The 22214-nt window shown below is 39.5% G+C and overlaps 1 protein-coding gene across 12 annotated transcripts in view; it reads right to left on the bottom strand.

The window, feature by feature from the left end:
• Nucleotides 1-22214, bottom strand: part of SYNE2 (spectrin repeat containing nuclear envelope protein 2) — a 376210-nt gene that overhangs the window by 120294 nt on the left and 233702 nt on the right. For 11 of the 12 annotated variants that reach the window (XM_065548888.1, XM_065548887.1, XM_005561459.4 and 8 more), the window contains exons 58-65: nucleotides 20312-20497; nucleotides 17177-17299; nucleotides 15829-16011; nucleotides 13372-13503; nucleotides 9051-9245; nucleotides 8374-8448; nucleotides 5766-5876; nucleotides 234-350 (exon numbers count right to left, since the gene is read on the bottom strand). In XM_065548888.1, the coding sequence (XP_065404960.1) occupies nucleotides 234-350; nucleotides 5766-5876; nucleotides 8374-8448; nucleotides 9051-9245; nucleotides 13372-13503; nucleotides 15829-16011; nucleotides 17177-17299; nucleotides 20312-20497 (1122 nt within the window). The remainder of the gene's footprint in view (nucleotides 1-233; nucleotides 351-5765; nucleotides 5877-8373; nucleotides 8449-9050; nucleotides 9246-13371; nucleotides 13504-15828; nucleotides 16012-17176; nucleotides 17300-20311; nucleotides 20498-22214) is intronic. The other variant, XM_065548895.1, reaches the window with a different exon arrangement.

Here is a 22214-nt window from a genome sequence, read left to right as displayed (position 1 = left end):
AATGGTAAATGAGTGAAAAACGTCTAATTCTCTATGCCATGTCTGTTTTCTTTGTAAATATCTGATGACAAGTCTTCCAGTTCTACAGCTTGATAGCACATACCTTCATATGTTAAAGTTCACAAGGAACACTTGGCTTGATGTACAAGGTATTGCAGGACACAGAACACTGGTCATCTCTAGGTGCTAGTCCAGCTATCTGAGCAGCTTACTTATTACCAACCGGGACTTACCTCTTCTGTTTGGTTGGGCCTTAGGGAACATTCTGGGCCTTGCTCAGTGTTTAGTGAGTCTGGTGTGAGGATCTGTGCCATGGAATTATCACAGGTGCTTATTTTCCCATATGCTTCCTGTAAAGAAAAGAATCAGAGCTCCAGAAAAGGTCCTGCCCTGGTGCCACATGAGTTCTTCTTTCTGTGCCTGCTCATTTAACAAACTACCTGCTTGCAAAAAAAGTCAGGTACAATTAGAAAAAAGTTTGTTCCTTAGAGAAAAAATCAGCTTCCCCAAGATTGTCTTTATTTGAAAGACTTACATTCTCCAAACTTCTCTTCTTAATGAGCATATAAAGAATCTAGAGAATTAGGTACTTAAGTAGATTTTTCCAGAAGTATGCTTTGTCTCGTTGAATAATTCTTTAAAAGTATGTCCTTATGAAAATTTAAATTACATGGCCAGGTGTGATGTCTCACACCTACAATCCCAGCACTTTGGAAGGCCAAGGCAGGAGAACTGCTTGTGCTCAGGAGTTTGAGACCAGCCTGAGCAACATGGTAAGATCCTGTCTCTACCGAAACAAATAAACAAACAAACAATTATATGATAAAGGTCACATTTCAAATAGTGGGGAAAAGGTGAATTTATTCCATTTAGGAACAACTACGAAGGCATTTGATGAAAAATATAAGTAGAATTATTGTATTACTCCTAACAATAATTTCTAGTTATAAAAAATATAACTAGAATCCTTGTATTACCCCTAATAATAAATTCTCACTGTATTCTCCAAGTTATACCATAAAAATTCTAGGTGTGGGGAAGCATGACAAGAAAGGAAAATAATCTTAGTATTGACTACATAAAAAAAAATAATATGCACCACAAAAGATACCATAATCTAAGTTAAAGAGAAATAACAAACTGGGATAACTATTATACATAGTATTAATATTCTTTTTTTCTTTTTTTTTTTTGAGATGGAGTCTCGCTCTGTCGCCCAGGCTGGAATGCAGTGGCTTTATCTCGGCTTTATGCAAGCTCTGCCTCCCGGGTTCACGCCATTCTCCTACCTCGGCCTCCAGAGTAGCTGGGACTACAGGGTCCCGCCACCACACCCGGCTAATTTTTTGTATTTTTAGTAGAGACGGGGTTTCACCATGTTAGCCAGGATGGTCTCGATCTCCTGACCTCGTGATCCACCCACCTCGGCCTCCCAAAGTGCTGGGATTACAGGCATGAGCCACTGCGCCTGGCCAATATTCTTAATATATTAATTACTCTTATAAATAATAAGGAAAACATCAACCCTTACATAGAAAAACAGTCAAATGGTAGGAACAAGCAAGTCGCAAAAGAAGAGTTACAAAAGCCAATAGGCATCTAAAGACGTATTCAACATTCTTAGAGCATAAATTAATTTAAACCACTGGCTAAGTTTGGCTAAGACTGACAATATCAAAAATCAGCTTAGGGGTCAGGAAATGCAATTCCATGTATACCTAGGAGAAACAGAATTGGTATAGCCTTTCTTTTTTTCTTTTTTCTTTTCTTTTCTTTTTTTTTTTTTTGAGACAGGTCCTCACTTTGTCATCCAGGTTGCGGTGCAGTGGCACAATCTTAGCTCACTGCAGCCTTCATCTCCCAGGCTCAAGTGACCCTGCCGCCTCGGTCTCTGGGACTATAGGCACCCGCCACTGCGCCTGGCTAATTTTTATATTTTTTTACAGAGACAGGGTTTCACTATGTTGCCCAGGCTGGTCTTGAAGTCCTGAGCTCAAGCTGTCCACCCACCTCAGCCTCCCAAGGTGCTAGGATTACAGGCATGAGACACTGTGCCTAGCTTGGTATAAACTTTCTAGAAGGCAGTTTGAAAATGTGTGTCACATTTTAAATGGATATATACTCTGATTCAGCAAGCCTTCTTTTAAGGTTAACTCAAGTTAAGCAATGGGAAAATGACGTGTACACAAAGAATTAACACAATGTGGGAGAAAGCATGTAGATATTATAATCAACCAACCTTGATTGCTCTACCTGCAAGTTGCGTGATCTCGGACAAATTAACCTGAACTCTCTGAACCTCAGTTACTTCACCTTTAAAATGGGAATAAAAACTATCTCACCCACGCTTGCAATTTAGTCACATATACATGGCATTTAGCATTTCCTAACAAAATGTTAGTGTCTTTTCAGCTTCTTCTACTGAAAACAGTGACTGTTATCAGAAAGGTATAAACCAAGAATTAAAGGTAGAGATTAGATAAAATCAGAAAGGTAGGTAGGGATCAGGAAAATCTGGAATGCCAGGATAAGTTTGCATTTTCTTCAGTAGATAATCAGACTCCATGAAGAATTTTAAGCTGAGGTTTAGCATGATTGGTTTTAGGAAAAGTCATCAGTATTTTATAAGATGTATTAGGAAAAACAATTGGAAATTGTAAACCAATTAGAGGGCTACTCCAAAAGTCCAGGGAAGTAATAAGAATTGCTTGAAATAAGACGATAGCAAAAATAATGGGAGGAGAGGTGAATGGACATCATTGGCCACTGACAGGATGTGAAAGGTGAGAGAAATGAGGCACCTAATAGAACTCCAAAGTTTATCTCTGAGAAAATAATGGCACCATCAGCAGACATTGAGAAATTAGTAAGAGGAGGAAGCTTTGAAGGAAAGTTGGTAAAATGGGTTTGAGTTGGAGAAACTCCATCCCAAAAATGTCTATCAGGAGGATAGAAATGTGGAATAGATTTATAGATTTAAGGGAAAAGCCAAGACTAGAGATTTAGTTTGGTGATCACTGGCATAGAGGTGACCACAAAGCTCTCAGAGGAAATAAAATTGCCCTGAAAGAAAACAGAGAGGCTGGGCGCAGTGGCTCACACCTGTAATCCCAGCATTTTGGGAGGCCAAGGCGGGTGGATCATCTGAGGTCAGGAGTTCAAGACCAGCCTGGCCAACATGGCAAAACTCTGTCTCTACCAAAAATAAAAAAATTAGCCAGGCGTGGTGGCAGGTGCCTGTAATGCCAGCTGCTCAAGTGGCTGAAGCAGGAGAATCGCTTGAACCCAGGAGGCAGAGGTTGCAGTGAGCTGAGATCGCACCACTGCACTCCAGCCTGGGCGACACATCGAGACTCTGTCTCAAAAAAAAAAGAAAACAGGGAGAAGGAAGAAGACAGAACATTGGGGGAATGCCTACCATCACAGACGAAAGAGAAAGGGGCAAGAAAAGGAGATGGAGGAGGGACTAAAGGTAGAAGGGAGAGGGAAGAACAGAATTAAGAAAGTTAAAGGAACACCACAGTTAAAGAAGGAAGAGGTGGTCAATCCCAGAGAGGTCAACAAGGATTAGGACTAATAAAAGGGCACTAAATTGGTGCTCCAGAAATCAATGGCAGTTTAAGCACAGCCAGAGGCTGAAACAAGGTTACAAAAGGGGCCTAGGGAGTGGAGCACCAAGGAAAGACTTCAGTAGCAAATGAAAGAGGAAGTGTAGTAATTAACATGGGAAGCAGGATCAAGAAATTCAGTTCATTAAAGTACCATACGAGCTGAGTATAGGATATAAATGATAAGCTTCTTTCCACTCATGAAATTGTATCAGATGTATTCATAAAAATGTGCTAAGTCACAATTGAGGTTCAGAATCCTATTGGAAAACAGGGAAAGAGACAGCAATTTTCCTTGCAGGATGTCAGGAGGTTTCTTGGAGCAGGGGAAGTTGAGATGGGTCTTTGTGGACGGAAATGAAGTCTACAGCCAGGCATGGAGAAAGGGCATCCCAGGGACCAAAGCCTTCTGTGGAGCCACTGAAGATGCAGGCTGGTTCTGGAACTATCTCTCTGTTTGAAGTAGTGGGGCCACAAGGAAGAGAACATGTTAGGGAGGGGAAGCCTGAGTACTGAGGTAGAGAAGGAAGGAACCTAGCCAGAGGCAGAGACTGACAAGGCTGGTACAGGCAGAGAATGGTGCCAACGATTAGGGAAAGAGTTGGCATGAGAGTGGGGCGGGGGTCAGCCCTGGACAGGAGGCAGGAGCGAGAGGTGTATGGATCACGAGGATGCAGAGATCTTCCGGGAGCAAAGGAAGAACGTGGTTCATAGGCTTACGATGATTTTCTAAAGTGAGGGCATTTGAGAGATTGGAAAATATTTAGAATGTCATAAGGAGCAAAAAAGACTTAGCACATCTAATTTATCTTACATACTACTTTGTTCCACACACACAAAAAAAGATTATGGAGAGACCCTCCACCCAATACTCCCCAAAGAGCGGCATGTTAATTAAAATGCTGGGTAAAACAGTGCAGTGAAGCTTTTAGCTGCTCCTTTGAGTTATCTGTTTGGTCAGTTTGGATTTTCACATATATGGAGTTTTCTTAAAAAAAAGTACTCTCCTGTTATCACTGAGTACACAACAGAAATAGAACCAAGCAGGGGCTCACTAAGGCTGTCTTTGCGTTTGTGCAAAGGTGATGTCAGAAGCTTTCAAAGATTCACGGTAGCCAAGAGAGAGAAGCAACCTAAGTGTCCATCAACTGATGAATGGAGAAAGAACGCATGGCATATATATACAACGGAGTACTATCCAGTCTTCAAAATGAAGGAGATTCCATCATTTGTGACAATATGGATAAACCTAAAGACATTATGTTAAGTGAAATAAGCCAGGCACAGAATGATAAATACCGGATGATCTCATTTACATGTGTAATCTAAAAATACGGACTGCATAGAAGCAGAGAATAGGGTGGTGGTTACCAGGGCTGTTGGGGTGGAGGGTGGGGGCTGAGAGAGGGCCTGGGGAAACGTTGGTCAAAGGATACAAAATTTCAGTTGAACAGGAGGAATAAATTCAAGAGAATCTATGTATAACTTGGCAATTATAGTTAATAATAATGTATACTTAAAAGTTGCTAAGTGACTAGATTTTAGGTATTCTAATTACTGAAAATATGACAAATATGTGAGGTAATGCATATGTTAATTAGCTTGATATAGCCATTTCCAATGTATACACATTCAAAACATGTTGTATACCATAAATATATACAATTGTTGTCAGCTAAAAAAAAAAAAAAAAATTTAGCCCATTGCAGGTTCCCTCCCTAAGCATTCCTTTAAACAAGATAGTTCTTTACTACCCTTATTTTTATTCCTTGTCTGAGCTACAAATGGGCATTTTAAAGGTTTAGGCAGTGCTGACTGAAAAACAAACAAAGTAAAGGGGAAAGAGAGGAAGCAAAGTTAACATAGAAAGTCGGGCAACATGGTGAAACCCCATCTCTACTAAAAATACAAAAAATCAGCTGGGCGTGTTGACGTGTGCCTGTAATCCCAGCTACTTGGAACGCTGAAGCAGGAGAATTGCTTGAACCTAGGAGGCAGAGGTTGCAGTGAACTGAGATCATGCCACTGCACTCCATCCTGGGCAACAGAGCAAGACTCCGTCTCGGGGGTGTGGGGGAAAGAAAGTCATGCAAAAATAGATCTCTGCTCCCCCCTACCCTCATAACCCCTAAGTGTGGTTGATATGCCCAGCATTACCTGAACAATTGTTCCAGAGGATGAGGAAGCTCTGTCTTCTTCCATGTCCTTGTCATGCTTCCAAAGTGAAGACCAAGACTGAGGAGATGGCTCTGCCTTCTCATCTCCATTCTATCACAGTAATCGATTGGTTAGCAAAGGGAAGAGCTTCCCTTCCTGTCATAACCGGCGCCCTACTCACTCACCTCTTTTATACCAGACTCAACTTATCAGGCGGTGTAACCACAGCCCTTTATTGCAGCCCTCCCCCATTTTTTTAATCTGTATTTTTTGCTAACTATATCATGTTTACAAATGTAGCTGCTCTTCCTAAAGCCTAGAACATACTTTTAAAAGTAGGGGCTCGGCTCATATCACACAAAGGAAATCTTTAAAACAGTGCTTTTAGGAACTTAATCTGCTTTGATCAATGTAACGTTAAATGGTATCTTTGAGGCCAGGTACTGTGACTCACACCCGTAATCCCAGCACTTTGGGAGGCTGAAGTGCAAGGATCACTTGAGGCCAGGAGTTGGAGGTTGCAGTGAGCACCACTACACTCTAGCTTGGGCAACAGAGTGAGATGCTGTCTCTAAATAAATATTTAAAAATACATAACAGTTAGAAAAATTAAAATGCTATCTTTAAAGTTACAGCCTCAAGGGTATAAGAAAAAATGTTCAACATCACTAAACACCAGGGAAATGCAAATTAAAACCACAGTGAGATACTACTTTATACCTGTTAGAATGGCTTATATCAAAAAGATAAAAAAATAACAAGTGGTCATGAGGATGTGGAGAAAATAGAACCCCTGAATACTGTCGGTGGGAATATAAATTGGTACAGTATCGAGGTTCCTCAAAAAATTAAAAATAGAACCAGCAATCCCACTACTGAGTATATATCCAAAGGAAAAAACTCAGTATGTCAAAGAAACGTCTGCACTCCCATGTTCAATGCAGCACTGTTCACAACAACCAAGATACAGAATTAACCTAAGTGTCCACCAACAAAAGAACGGATAAAGAAAATGTGGTTATATATACATAGTGAAATACTATTTGGCCTTAAAAAATAAGGAAATTCTGTCATTTGCAAAAACATGGGTAAATTTAGAGGATCTTCTGTTAAATGAAATAATCCAGGCACAGAAGGACACATACCACATCATCTCCCTTCTATGTGGAATGTAAAAAAAAAAAAAAAAAACAACTCATAGAAGCAGAGAATAAAACAATGGTTACCAGCGACCAGGGATTACAAAAATGTTTGTCAACGGGCATTAAAAAAAAGGGCACAGGAGGAATAAGTTCAAGGGATCTTTTGTATATCATGGTGACTATAGTTAATATATGTTTGAAAATCACAGAGAGTGTAGATTTTAAGTGTTCTCATTATCAAAAAAAAATGGTATGTGAGGTAATGTGTATGTTAATTAGCTCAATTTAGCCATTCCACAATGCATATATACATATACTGTATCAAAACATCATACATATCATAAATATATATAATTTTTTTTTTTTTTTGAGACCGAGTTTTGCTCTTGTCACCCAGGCTGGAGTGCAATGGCATCATCTTGGCTCACTGCAACCTCTGCCTCCTGGGTTCAAGTGATTCTCCTGCCTCAGCCTCCCGAGTAGGGGGAACTGTAGGCGCGTGCCACCACACCCGGCAAATTTTTTTGAATGTATACAATTTTTACTTGTCAATTTTTTTTTTTTTTTTAAATCACAGCTTGATGAACATGTACTTTTTTGTTGCTGTCAAAGACAACACTATAAACAGCAGCTCAGAAGCAAATACACGTCTCAAACTAACATCGTACTGAAGTTACTCTTTCTGGTCCCTGGTCCCTCCATTATTCTCTGCCATGAAGGGGTATAAGTTGTCTGATGGTCACAGAGCACAGTAAAGTTTAACTCTTCCTTGTCACAGTTCCACCATGTCCTAGTGACACACTCTAGGATAAGAGGTCTGTTTTGTGTGACAGTGGAGCTACTTAATTAACCATCTATAAAATGAGCCCAAAAAGTGTCTGGTGGTTACGTGCGAGTCACAAAAACTGTAAGTTGCTTCAATTTTCTTCCTTTTGTCATAAGACCCATTGCAACTTATTTTTTTCCAGTATGAAATGGAAACTGATGTCAGAAAAGACAACTGAAAATGTCTCTTTCAGCCGGTTATAATTAAGTAGTACAAATTCTTAGTCTGAGTCGCTAACACAACTCTCTGTGTCATTGGAAATGCTGTTTTAGACCAAAAGAGTAATTGAAATGTGGAAAAATACAGTTCTAAAAACGAGACCAGGAGTGCCAAACAAACAGCGTGCTCTCAAAACTTCAGAGAAAGTCCTCAGAAATCAGGTTACTACAGAGAACTTCTTCACCTTCTCCCATATGCCAACGAGAGTGCCTGAATTACATTCATCTCACTCTTACATGGTGAAGTAGGTTTCCATACACTTAAACATTAATAACGTAAGAGAACTACTTCAATCATACTTTTAAAATATCCACATTAATTTAAAAAATTCTTATGTTTCCATTCACTTTAAGATCTTTTCATTGACTTCTTTTAGAGGCCTGGCTCTAACAAACTTTAACAAGAAAATCATTTCCCTTACTTCGCTCTTTACGGAACTTTCTTCCACCTCTTCCTCGACTGCTGCCAGGTAAGACATGGAGCCTCTTCTGTTCAACTGAAAGGCACAGCACAAGAATACCTGCAGTCTGCTTGCCAGTCAACATCACCAAGATCCCTGTCCGGCTGCATTTTTTGTAGGTAATTTTTTATTCACTATATTGAAGATGCCCACCCCCACAAGGAGGCTCTGTCTCCTGCTCCATTCAGCTCCTCCAGCCGGATATCCCAAGTCAGTCAAACCTTAGGTCTTGACATTTTCATGGCCCCCTGTGGCCCCTCATCAAACAATTAAAGAATGTGATTCATTGATGTGAATGCAGAGAAGACTTAGGCACTGGGCCCTTCTTAAGTCTGCAAAGGGCTGACTTTTCCATACGAAGATACTTCAAAGGGAGGCTAGATCGATCTGCCTGTGAAATTTTATAAGCGTGTCCTAAAGTAATTCAGGCATTAAGAATTCTGGGTGGAGTCCAGAACAGGCACACCCTGAGGATTTATATTCACTAGTAAACAACTTCAGGTTGAGTATTTCCACTTCTAAAAATTCCTTTACTACAAGCCATAGATATAGATGCCACAGGTCATTCAGGTGGAAAACACTATCCATTAATGCTCTTGTGGAGTGTGGGGCCAGCATTAACCTCAAGTCATACCCACCTTCTGCTCAGAAGCATCTCTCTCCGCCACTCCACCCTCCTCTGATGCTACAGCTGGCAGCCTCTCTCTTTCTACTTCCTGTTCTTGCTTCAAATGCTGGTGAAGGTTTAGTACGGTGGCCTTCAGGTCCACCAACAGGTCTTCTTTTTTTTGGTTCAAACTCAGAATCTGTTTTTCCATATCTTCGATTTCTCCCTGTGTAGAAAGAGTGTTTGCATAGGTTTGAGAAGTCTGAGGCCTCTGCGGGCCCAGAACAGCCTGCTTCCTTTGGTACAAGGGCTGAAGATTTTTCTCTGCTGTTTGGTTTACAAAGCCAGAAGCTAGTCTCTGGTACAGTATAGCTCCTTTCCATCCTGGCTGCATTTCCAAAAGTCTTGTGTAGGGTTTATAAGCTATAGGATGCCTCAGCCTTACCAGAAACCTTGTGAATCAAATCCCTGGGGGTTAAGCCAAAGCGTGGAAACTTGTAACATGCTCCACAGATGACTGTGGTGTGCGGCCAGGGTTGGGAGCTACTGCTCCAGTGGCTAGCTACAGGACTGAGAGAACCAGGATCCACAGGGGAGGGCCCAGGAGTCTGCACACTAACTAACACCACACAAGTGCCTTATGCATACTTCCCATTGTGTCCCAAAGCATATTAAAAATGCATGTCCCCAGGAGACATGTTCCCATGTCTCTCCAGGAAATTCTTAAGCAGATTAACATTTGGGAACCACTGAGAGAAAATGAAGATAGAAATCTCATTCTTTTATTATCATCTCTGAAGACTTCTTTGGTATTACTAAATTCATTTTTTTTAAAGCACAGTCTATTCTGCTCAATCATTTACTTTTTCTACAGTAAAATCTTCCTACTAAATAAGAATAAATAAACAAATAAGGGTACCATGTAGTATAACTTATTATGGGAATGATGGACAGATGATCCCAACCTTCATAATGTTACTTTTTTAACATTTGTATTATTGACATGTGCAAATAAAATTTCTTATACATGGCAGATATGCAGATGCCCAGTGTCTGTCTGAGATGATTATAGGATTATAGATTCTTAGATCTGGAAGAAATAGCAGGTGACAAATACACTAACATCCTCCTCTCTAGCACCTCTGAGAGATGTCATTCAACTTGCCTGAGGTCCTGAAGTGAGTGCAGCATCAGAAGCAGTCTGCTCCTTTTTAGAAAACCTTCATGTGTTTGAAATTTGTTCCTAATATATTCCTTAAACCCCTATTCTTTCCTCCTTCTTTCTTCCTTTCTTGCTGTTGGTTCATCCACCCACCCATCCTACAGATAGTCACAGAACCATTAATTTTCTTACAGAACAGAGAAACGTAATCTGTCTCCACCTGCAAGACGGAGTTCTAAAGGCCAGAGAAGGAAGGTGATTTGTCCAATGCTGCAGCTAGCACACAGCAGAGCATAGGCCTGGGCTTTCTCCTGGCTCTACCGCACACATTCCTATGCCAATACCCCTATTGTGTCTGAAGTCAAAATTTCTGTGATTGCTTTTGGGAAATAACAATGGTTTGACTTAAATCTCAGTTGGCTGTATTTTGTGTTCCATTTTCAATAAACACTAAACTTTAGAGGTACACTGCCTCCCGACAAGAGCGATACTATAGTCACTAGAATAACAGAAACAGAGTAGAGGCACAGTCCTACATGGAGCAGCTGCTCTCAAGGCAGCATCTGCAGACCCCTGGCCACACTCTATAAGGTCCAGATCATTTTCATTACACTAAAATGCTATTTGCCTTTTATACTGTGCTGACATTTGCACTGATGGCATAAAAGCAATGGTGGGGAAAACTACTGGCACCTTATATGAATCAAGGCATGCACGCCAAGTATTTTAGTTATTACCGGGTTCTTCACTTTGATGTATTTATAGTAAAAAAATTTCCATTTTCCTTAAGAATGCCCTTGATAAAAATATGTGTCTTAGTTTATTTGTGCTGCCATAACAGAATATCTGTGATTGGGTAATTTATAAAGAACAGAAATTTATTTCTCACAGTTCTGGAGACTGGGAAGTCCAGGATCAAAGTACTGGGGGGTTTGGTGTCTGGTGAGGGCTGTTCTCTGTTTCCAAGATGGTGTATTGAACACTACATCTTCCTGAAGGGAGGTTTGTCATGTTCTCACATGGCACAAAGCAGAAGGACAAAAATGGGTGAATTCCCTCCCTCAAGCCCTTTTCTGAGGGCACCTAATCCCATTCATGAGGGAGGAGCCCTCATGACTCAATCACCTCCCAATGGCCACACCTCCCGATACTGCTGTGTTGGTGATCAAGTTTCAACATGAATAAAAATGTTGGGGGGGGGGCAACATTTTTTGGGAGGACAAAAACATTCAAACCGCAGCAGTATATATTTTCACTATTCTTTGTGAAAAAACGGAAAGTATGCATATGGCACTTCTGCTGCATATGAAGGGCTAATGGTTGAGAAAAAGCACTTATGCTACTGTTTGAGTTGTAAGCTGAACTATCCTTTTTATTCACAGAACACTATTCTTACTTAAAAAAAAAGCCACCTGATAAACTGTATTGCTTTCCTTAAATACTAAAAGATTTTTTTCTGAAGAGATAGGTGTTAATATTAACAAGTATGATTCAAAGAAATATTGACTCTTGAAATGTGTCAACATTTGGAAGATCTGCACAACTCAGTTAATCAGGATTTTCCAAGTGATTGAGTGTGATGTTATAAAATCATGCATTGTTAGAAGATCCATTCGAAGTACAAAGTAGACCAGTAAATTTTAATGTAAGAACGTATAAAGTTCATTGACATGGGTTCAGATTCCATTTACAATTAATATGTAATTTGCACTCGTTGGGCTTTAGTAGAGTTTCAAAGAAAAATGTCCACAATTATTCAAAAGGACTATTAAAATATCCCTCCATCTTCCAAGTGCATGTCTTTGAGAGGCTGTATTGTCTTCGTATACTTAAAACAAAACTACATGCCTCAACAGATCAAATGCAGAAACATAAGAATCTGCCTATTAGGTGGGTGCCAAAGTAATCATGGTTTTTGTCATTACTTTCAATGGCAAAACCGGAATTACTTTTGCACTGACCTAATATTAAACCAGATATTAAAGAGATTACAAATACATAAAACAATGTCCCTCTTCTCATTACTATTTGTTTTAGAAAATATAACTACTTAAAAAAATGTTATTTCTACTCCAGCCTGGGTAACACAGTGAGACCTCATCTCTAAAAAAAAAATAAGAATAATAAAAATAGTTATTCCTATTAAAATATAGTGGGTTTATTATTGTTGCTTAAAAACTAAATGAATGTTTTTACATTTCTGAGTTTTAATTTCGTTATCAATGGATATAATTCATATAAACAAAAGCTCTTTGGGATCCATGATTTTTTAGCATAAGGGGAAATCTAATATTTTTACAATATTGAGTCTTTATTACTGATTGGGAATTATTGATCCACCATTTAACAGCTGTGTCATCTTGTACTCTCCTGTACTTCACTGTAGATGTCAAATCACTTGCCCCAGGTCTCACAGCTGGCAAGTAGTGTTACCTTCCTTTGAGTACCATATTAATTGCTTGTCTGCATCAATTTGATGGCAAGAAAAAAAGCAGCTCTCTATTACTCCTACCATACAATCAGGTTTTTTGTTGTTGTTGTTGTTTATGGAAACGTTACTTCAAAAACAAAGACTGAAAAAACCTAGCAATAGGTTATCATGCAAACCATTGTAACTGAATCTACATGACACTGTTAATTCTGACATATGGCAATATGTTAGTATGGCAATACTGCTTAGAATATGGAATTCTTTATTACAATAGTATTCAGGGTCTTCACTGCTGAAGCCCAGCCTGCCCACACTGCCTGACTCTATCTCAGAAAGTCAGGTGGTCCAAATATCCTGTATGTTATATCAGGTTCTTTGGTACTAGAGCAAATTCAGATCAAAACGCATCAAGCTGAGGCCAAGGGCACTTAAAAAGCCCTCCATTAAAGGAGATGTGGCAGCCCTGGCTGAGTTTCTGGGGTTAGGGCTGCCCAGGCTACAAACGGATAAGGCTTCTCTTGATTAAACATCAGGGGCTACAATTTTATCACTTTTTAGTAATGATAATTATATAATCATCTATTTTATGAAATAGGGATGGAAAGTAAACACACACAGAAATACCTTCAATTGTTACAGAGAAATAGGAACTTACACTGTACCACTAGAAAGGCGTCTAGACACCAAAGCCTTAGTAAGTATTAAATAAATGGACGGATGGACAAATGAAACATACCTTTATGAATGAAAGAAACATACCTGTAGTTGTGGCAGCTTGGCAGCTTGGTCTGGTGACATATGTTCAAGGGAGAATTGAGCTGAATAATTATTTAAGCTCTGTTTCAAATTTTCTATTTCTTCATCACATTCATTGGTCTGTTTTATGACTACCTATAAAATAACCCCCACAAAAAAGAATATTTGTCATAATCTAAGCAGATTAATGGACTATTTTCATTGTTTAGCTCCACAGAAGTTTTAATCACTCACGGCAAATATGCACCCATTGAGATTTCAATAGGACGTGGTAGCCTAAACAGAGAGAAGAATGTTTGCAAAGCTGACACCTGATCTTCTTGCTCTACTAGATGCCAGAGCACCTTGGGCAGTGCTTAAAGTACAAGTCTCACTGGACACACCTTTGCTCTTAAGTATTTCCAGTCCAGTGCGTTTATTCTGGAAAGCATTTTATGGCATGTTAACATAAAGTTGCTAACTTTTGAGAATTTACTGACAAGTCACATATACCATTTTAATACATATTCCATGGCGGGGGGGGGGGGGGGCGGGGCAGGCTTTCCGCATAGAAAGGTGACATAACTGATTCAGACAGAACAGAGCATGTGATGTCAGTGATGATGGGTTTTCCCGGTCCAGACTCATCTTCACCTGGTACCCCTTGGGATCAGTGATGTGTATTTTATGAGTAAGAGGCTGAGGGTTCAAGAACATTCTGAATTTGCAGAGTAAGGCAAAACTAACCAGAACAATACCTGGCATCTAGTGTTAGGGGGGCAGCAAAGCTCCGACCTATCTGGGGACTAAATAGTATGATTAAGTATGATGAAAAACAAAGAAACAGACTTCAAAAGAAAAACTAGATACTTCTTTGGTATGCTACATAGTGAAGCAAAATGCCTTTTAAAACTACAAAGTTTCTAGCCAACACGGAATTCTTCCTTGTATTTTCTTTAATATTTAACCATAATTTTAGCTGTAGGCTGGAAATGAATAACTATGTTCACTGTGCACATCTGCTCCCCAGCCCTCAATAATGAACTACATCCTGTTACTCCCCACAAAAGTAATTTGTCTTATTTTCTACAACGAGGGCACTTACAACATCTAAAGTAGAAATCAAAGGAAATGTACCATATTCTAATGATTGTCATCACCACTGTCTTCCTTAGCTTTGAAATATCTGAGGGGACATCTGATTGCCACCAGCACAATGAGATGGAAAATTTGAGCAGCACAGTTTGATACCTAACTTGGCACAAAATAGAAGTTCCTCTTCTATTTCACCCTTTTCATCTGTGAAGAAGCCACTTGAAAGCATAGTTAGGACTGTGGCTTTCTTATTCTGACCAGGAGACCAATAAAGCACAAGAGGATGAAAATAATAGATCAAATTATATACTTTTTTCTTCTCTTTATATTATTACAAGATAGTACACTGAGTGCTAGATCTTCTTTCTCTCTGTGGGTGTTATAGAATGACATCATTGACCAGTAGCCAGACCAGAGAAACTGAGTTAAGACTCAAACCAGAGAGTATAGTCTCCTCAAACCTTAGGAGAACAGAGTGGCCACCAAAATGTACATGAAATTTAACAGGGATTAAGACACAGTCATTTTTCTTCTTATAAACAGAAGGCCGTCATGAAAAATGAAAAATAACCCCTACAGTGACCCATCTAATCAGGAAAGGCCGCACGCAGGAGGTCGACGGAGAGGGCTGGAAGTCAGTGCAGACTTTCTACAACTTTCTCTTCTTGTGGGAATTCCTTGATCTGGGAATACAAACTAAAGATTATTCCTAACTAATGATGATTCCTGATGGAGACTAGTGATTTAACAAAACCCAACCACCACCACCACAATACAAAACCCCTCTGGGAAGAAGATGAAAAATATCAGCCCTCAATATGCAGAAATGACACCAGGAGTTTAGAAACTCAAATTCTTGCTCCATGTGTACATACATTAACCTCTACACAAGTGAACTCTGTGGTCTTTCAGCAGGTCACTTAGCCCTGGTGCCGATTTCCTTATCTGTAAAAAGAAAGATGATAAAGTACCTACTCTGCCTACATCACATGCTTGGTAACGAGAAAGTCAATAGGAGAGTGACTGAGATGAATAAAGAGATTACTATGGTGATGATTACTTTACAGATCTGTTGGCCTCAGGGGCTGCAAATGCCTTGTTCAGGTATGACTCTCTTCCCACAGAATTTTGCCCATGTAGGTCTTTAACAACTGTGGAATGAAATTAAATAGACCGTAATTATGTTTTAATGTCTTCAACCAGAACAAGGATAAGAAGTCAGAAAAATAACCTTAGCTCCATTTGAGCATGAAGATATGCTTTTATATTAAATGCTACCTCCTATAATAACAGGATAATAATAAATTTCAATTAGAGGTGAAAACCAAACCAGCTTTTGGTGAACATTCTCATCCAGTAAGTTGGCTGTCATCAGAAACTGCTTACCTTTAATAACTCATTTTGTTCTTGAGTCACATTTTCCAATAGTTTTATATCTTGTAAAAGCTGATTTGTCCGCTGAAACACAGGGAGAGGTTTCATTCCTGTCTGCGGCAACCTCAATTCCACTTGGTAAGACACTATCTCAGCAATGGTTTTCTTCATGGGACGTATATTTTCAAGTATGACCTTAATTATATAAGGGGAGCATGTTACAGAAATGAAAAGACAATGGCCACTGTTAAATTTAATTATTTGCAATTAAAATACGGTATAGTTTTTATAGTTTCCATTTTTAAAACTATTTCATAGCTCAGATTGAAAAGAACTATTATATCACTTGTGATCCGGGAGTTGAAAGTCTCAGGAAAGAATAACTGGGGCAAGAGTAACCTACCAATACTCAATTACGCATTTGGACAACTTTTTCTTCCTTTTCTCCCTCCACTTTCTGTGTAGAACTGGTGTTCTGCTGTGTGTATTGTCACTAGGCAGTGAGCAATGTAAGGGCAGGTACTGCCTCTCACTTTTGTAGCAACTACACCTAGCACAGGGCTTCCCGTATAGTGGGCCCTCAAAAATGCTTATTGACTTGAACAGAACTGTCCTGCATGAGTCCCAGGAGTATAATTATATTTTGCTTTAATAACATCTGATCCACAGGAATCTGGATTTAAGTAACCAATACATTAGAAGAGATTACTCACTGTACTAAGTCATATTTCATATAATATCATTTCATTTAATCCTTACAACCCCTTGAGAGGTAAGTGTCCTAACCTCCATTTCACAGGTGAGGAAATTGGGTTCACAGAAGTTAGAAGATCCAGGTAAGCTTAGTGTGTTAAGAGGCAGAGCTGGGAACAGAATCCAGGCCTCCCTGGTCCTCAACCACATGCTCTCAATGACTAGGCTGAGCAGGGGATCAACATTTGCCTGCTGTTTAGTCATGTCCCAGCTCCTCTGTCAGGGGCTCTATTTACATTACAATTGGCCAACGTAATCACCTCAGTACCAGTGCACAGATATGAAAGACAATCCAAAAACCATTAATTACTCAAAGTCACGCAGTGAGCAGTCTAGCTGGGGCTGGAACCCAGTTCAGCCTGAATTAGGTGCTCAAGCCTTTGAGTTTGATTTAAATGAAAAAATAACCTATAGGAAAATTATCTTTACATAGGTGGTACTACAACTATGATTTAAATATACAGTTATAGTTATTCCCATCAATTTCCCAACCTTATTTTGCTATTACTCTGGTAAGACTAAATGCTTTTTAAAATCACATTATATTCTATTTTGAAAAAGACATAAGTATCATAAGAAAATACTTTAAATAATAATCTATGCTTACCTCCCCATGTTTAAGATGTTCTTCAGGTGAAAAATCAAATATTTCTTTTGATAATAGGATAGTTTTGATTTTTGAAACTTTTTTTTCCATTGATTTTACTTCAGATTCAATAGCAACCGCATCCTAGAATTTCAGAAGAACACACTGATGCAATATATATTGTATATTAATCATCTATAAAACACAGTTTATTGGCATTAATTCTATTCTCTTATTTAGCCAAATAATGTCTGCCATCTATACCTCTTAAAAACTAACCACGCACTATAGATAAATAATGTTCACCATTTTCTTTCCTTTTTTTCTTTTTTCTTTTTTTTTGAGACAGAGTTTCACTCTTGTCACCCAGGCTGGAGTGCAATGTCGCGATCTCTGCTCACTGCAACCTCCGCCTCCCAGGTTCAAGCCATTCTCCTGCCTCAGCCTCCTGAATAGCTATGGGTTACAGGCGCGTGCCACCATGCCCAGTTAATTTTTATATTTTTAGTAGAGACGGGGTTTCACCATGTTGGTGAGTTGGAGGCCAGGCTGGTCTCCAACTCCCAACCACAGGTGATCCACCTGCCTCAGCCTCCCAAAGTGCTAGGATTACAGATGTGAGCACTGCACCCGGCCAGTGTTCACCACTTCCAATATAAATGTTAATCTATTAATAGCACACCACAATACAAAGCATTGCTTATATACCTTCTGGACTAAAGCTCATAATATGGCCAATTTTAAATTACTCATACTATGAATCAATTTTTTTTTAACTCTTCAGATTTATCTTTGGAATATATTTAAAGACTTGAAAACAGGTAGGTGTGACATTCTAAAAACTCCCACCACCTTAAGTAAAATGATAAAGTCACCCTTGGAAAACGAACACACAGGAGCTAGAAAAGGGTCAGGACTTTTTCACTAACCCCCTAATAAACTGTTGCCAAGTGGAGTGTCACTGAGTTATTTTATAACCTACTCAGATTAAGTTAAACAATGGATCATTTGTCCAGTGGTTATTCTCTCATCAGTATCAACATCCAGAACCTGGCCAAGAACCTTCAAGTGAAACGCTGCAAAAATAAGTAAAGTATGCTGCAGAACCTACACACTGAAGTCCACACAACCATAAGAGAGCCTAAGGCCTTTAGAGTTCAATGCAGATCTACTGTGCCAATAAGGAATGGTTAATAATGAAGGAGATTTAAAAATGACATAAAAAAAGACAGGGTATCAAATTATAGCAGTCTGGAGCTATTCAATATAGGAACCAACAAATATTTTATCTTATTTTATTTTTGAGAGGGAGTTTTGCTCTTTTTGCCCAGGCTAGGGCGCAAGGGCACGATCTCGGCTCTCTGCAACCTCCGCCTCCTGAGTTCAAGTGATTCTCCTGTCTCAGCCTCCCGAGTAGCTGGGATTACAGGCGCCTGCCACCACACTCGGCTAATTTTGTTTTTTTGTTTGTTTATTTTTTGAGACGGAGTCTCGCTCTGTCGCCCAGGCTGGAGTGCAGTGGAGCAATCTCAGCTCACTGCAAGCTCCGCCTCCCGGGTTCACGCCATCCTCTTGACTCAGTCTCCCGAGTAGCTGGGACTACAGGCACCCGCCACCACGCCCAGCTAATTTTTTGTATTCTTAGTAGAGACGGGATTTCACTGTGTTAGCTAGGATGGTCTTGATCTCCTGACCTCGTGATCTGCCCTCCTCGGCCTCCCAAAGTGCTGGGATTACAGGCGTGAGCCACTGCGCCCGGCCTAATTTTGTACTTTTAGTAGTGACGGGGTTTCGTCATGTTGGCCAGGCAGGTCTCGAACTCCTGACCTCAGGTGATCTGTCCACCTCGGCCTGCCAAAGTGCTGGGATTACAGGCGTGAGCCATTGCGCCTGGCCAGGGACCAACAAAACTTCATAAGAAAATGAAGCAGTATGTACAATAGCTGTTTATAGTGATATCTCCAAATTATGAGAAAAAGTTAAATTACATGGACATTATTCTGTGTACCTACTATTTAAGAAGGTATATAGAATTACACAATGTATTTTCGGGTAATTTTCATCAAAAATTATAGAAGCATTTAAAAATTTTGAAATGAGCTTCAGTAACCAAAAATAATTACTTTAACAGTTATTATTCCCCGAAGACACATGAGTGTGGCCTAGGGAATGTAACTGAGTAACAAAGGTAAATCATGAAGAACTGTAATTGCCTCTACCATGTGACTCTCTCTTTAAATAAATGCTTCAGATGTTTCAAGCAAAAATAAAAATCCAGAGGCTGGCAAATAACAACCCCTCAATAAATATTTGCTGTTGGTAAATAAAGACTTGGGACTACCTGTTTTACACTTGTTTTTAATTCCTTTTTGTGGAGAATGGGGTCTTACTGTAGTGCCCAGGCAGGTCTCAAGCTCTCGTGCCCACGCTATCCTCTCGCCTCTGCCTCCCTAAGTGCTGGGATTACAGGCATGAGCCACCATGCCGGGCACCGCGCCCGGCCAGAACTATCTCTGAATTCCCTCTTTCCTATCCAGCACTTAAAAATCAGTAGTATTTCTCTTTGACAAAGAGAAAACACTGAGCTTATTTTATCAGGATTCTTTACTCTTTAAAACAGACCACTTCTGGATTGCAAATGGGGAGATGCTTTTTGTTATAGTTACACGTTACACTACAGGTTGCAAAGTAAAGTAAAATGTAATTCCACAAATGAGAACACACATGACATTTTACCAGATCAACGTGTCTTCACATTGATTAGCTGTATAGTGCTTGGTTAGTAGTATAACTCTTACTTATTTATTTGACACAGTCCTGCTCTGTCACCCAGGCTGGAGTGCAGTGGCGCAATCTTGGCTCACTGTAACCTCTGCCTCTCAGGTTTAAGCGATTCTCCTGCCTCAGCCTTCCAAGTAGCTGGGATTACAGGTGTGCACCACGATACCCAGTTAATTTGTGTATTTTTAGTAGAGATGGGGTTTCACTATGTTGGCCAGGCTTGTCTTGAACTCCTGACCTCAAGTGATCCATCCGCCTTGGCCTCCCAAAGTGCTGGGATTATAGGCGTGAGCCACCATTGCACAGCCTCTAATTTAATCCTGAATGAAATATAAATAAAGAATAAGAAATCATATCTTTATGGTGCAAACTTACATCAGCCATTCGCTGAATCTGTGGAAGGCTTTCCATTATTTTTTGTTGTAATGCTGTTACTTGATTACTTAACTCTTGTACAGATTGTGTTAATTCATCTGTTTCAAAAATTATTGACAGGTCTTCTAGATCCATAAAGATTGAATGTAAAAGATTGTGCTTCTGTTCTGAATCTTCCAAAGCCATCTAGATAAACACAGAATGGGAAAAAGAGAGGCATCAAGATCCCGATATAAGTTGATTAAAATTTAAACCAGAGAAAATTGACGGTTGTCTCAACATTTTAAATTCCTACTCATTTCTAGTTCAATAATGAAAACATAACACCCTCTATTGTCAATGACAGTAAAAGACTTCAGAGTATCTACCTGTATACTGTAATATAATAAGAAACATACATATTTGGTCTTCGTCCACTTCTAAAACCTTTAGAATCCTTTAATAATAGGGGTGAGAGAAGTGTCTTTTATTATACATAATAAGCCCTTTCATACATGTAATAACTTTCAAATTTAAGACATCAAAATAGCTCAGCCACCTAATGAAAATGTTCAGCTTGATAATGTACTTTTCAGGTAATTCCACAAAAAATAACTGATAGGAGAAAGAACATTCACTTATGCAACTAGAATTTTAATCATAAGTCACTAAAACTAAGTGGGTTATTCAGAATTTTATATTAATCTTATTCAAAATCCTTATAGGAGAAAACGTTTAGGAAAACAAAACTTAAAACTAATGCTTTTTTTTGTTTTTTACCAATTATCATTGACAACAGCATCAAAAATAATAAAATACTTAGGAATAAATTTAACAATATACATGCAAGAAATGTATACTGGGCCAGGTGCGGTGGCTCATGCCTGTAATCCCAACACTTTGGGAGGCGGAGATGGGTGGATCACCTGAGTTCAGGAATTCGAGACTAGCTTGGCCAACATGGCGAAACCCTGTCTCTACTAAAAATACAAAAATTAGGCCGGGTGCGGTGGCTCAAGCCTGTAATCCCAGCACTTTGGGAAGCCGAGACGGGCGGATCACGAGGTCAGGAGATCGAGACCATCCTGGCTAACACGGTGAAACCCCGTCTCTACTAAAAAATACAAAAAACTAGCCGGGTGAGGTGGCGGGTGCCTGTAGTCCCAGCTACTCGGGAGGCTGAGGCAGGAGAATGGCGTGAACCCGGGAGGCGGAGCTTGCAGTGAGCTGAGATCCGGCTACAGCACTCCAGCCTGGGTGACAGAGCAAGACTCCGTCTCAAAAAAAAAAAAAAAAAAAACAAAAAAAAATTAGCCAGGTGTGGTGGCGGGAGCCTGTAATCCTAGCTACTCAGGAGGCTGAGGCAGGAGAATCGCTTGAACCCAGGAGGTGGAGGTTGCAGTGAGCCATTATCGCACCACTGCACTCCAGGCTGGGCGACAGAGAGAGACACCATCTCAAAAAAAAAAAAAAAAAAAAAAAAGGAGGACCTGCATACTGAAAATTACAAAACATTGTTGAGAGAAATTAAACCCCAAAAGAGATAAAGAGATATCACGTTCCTGGACTGAATAGTTACTATGGTTGAGATGTTAATTATCTTCCAAACTGATTTACAAATTTAATGCAATCCCACTCAAAATTCCCACAGACCTTTATTTAGAAATTAACAAGTGTATTCTAAGACTTATATAGAAATACAAAGGCCTTGATTTAGCCAAAACAAATCTGAAAAAGAAGGACAAAGTTGTAGAATTGATGCTACCTGATTTCAAGACTTACTGTAAAGCTATAGTAATGAAGACTGTCATATTAGTGAAAAGTATAGACATACAAATCAATTGAACAGAAGGGAGCGCCCAGAAATAAACACACATGTGTAAGGTCAATTGATTTCCAATAAAGTGCCAAAGTAATTTAATGG

The sequence above is a fragment of the Macaca fascicularis genome, chromosome 7 (assembly GCF_037993035.2).
Source record: "Macaca fascicularis isolate 582-1 chromosome 7, T2T-MFA8v1.1".
NCBI classification, from domain to species: Eukaryota; Metazoa; Chordata; class Mammalia; order Primates; family Cercopithecidae; genus Macaca; species Macaca fascicularis.
This window is presented reverse-complemented; position numbering and strand designations above follow the sequence as displayed.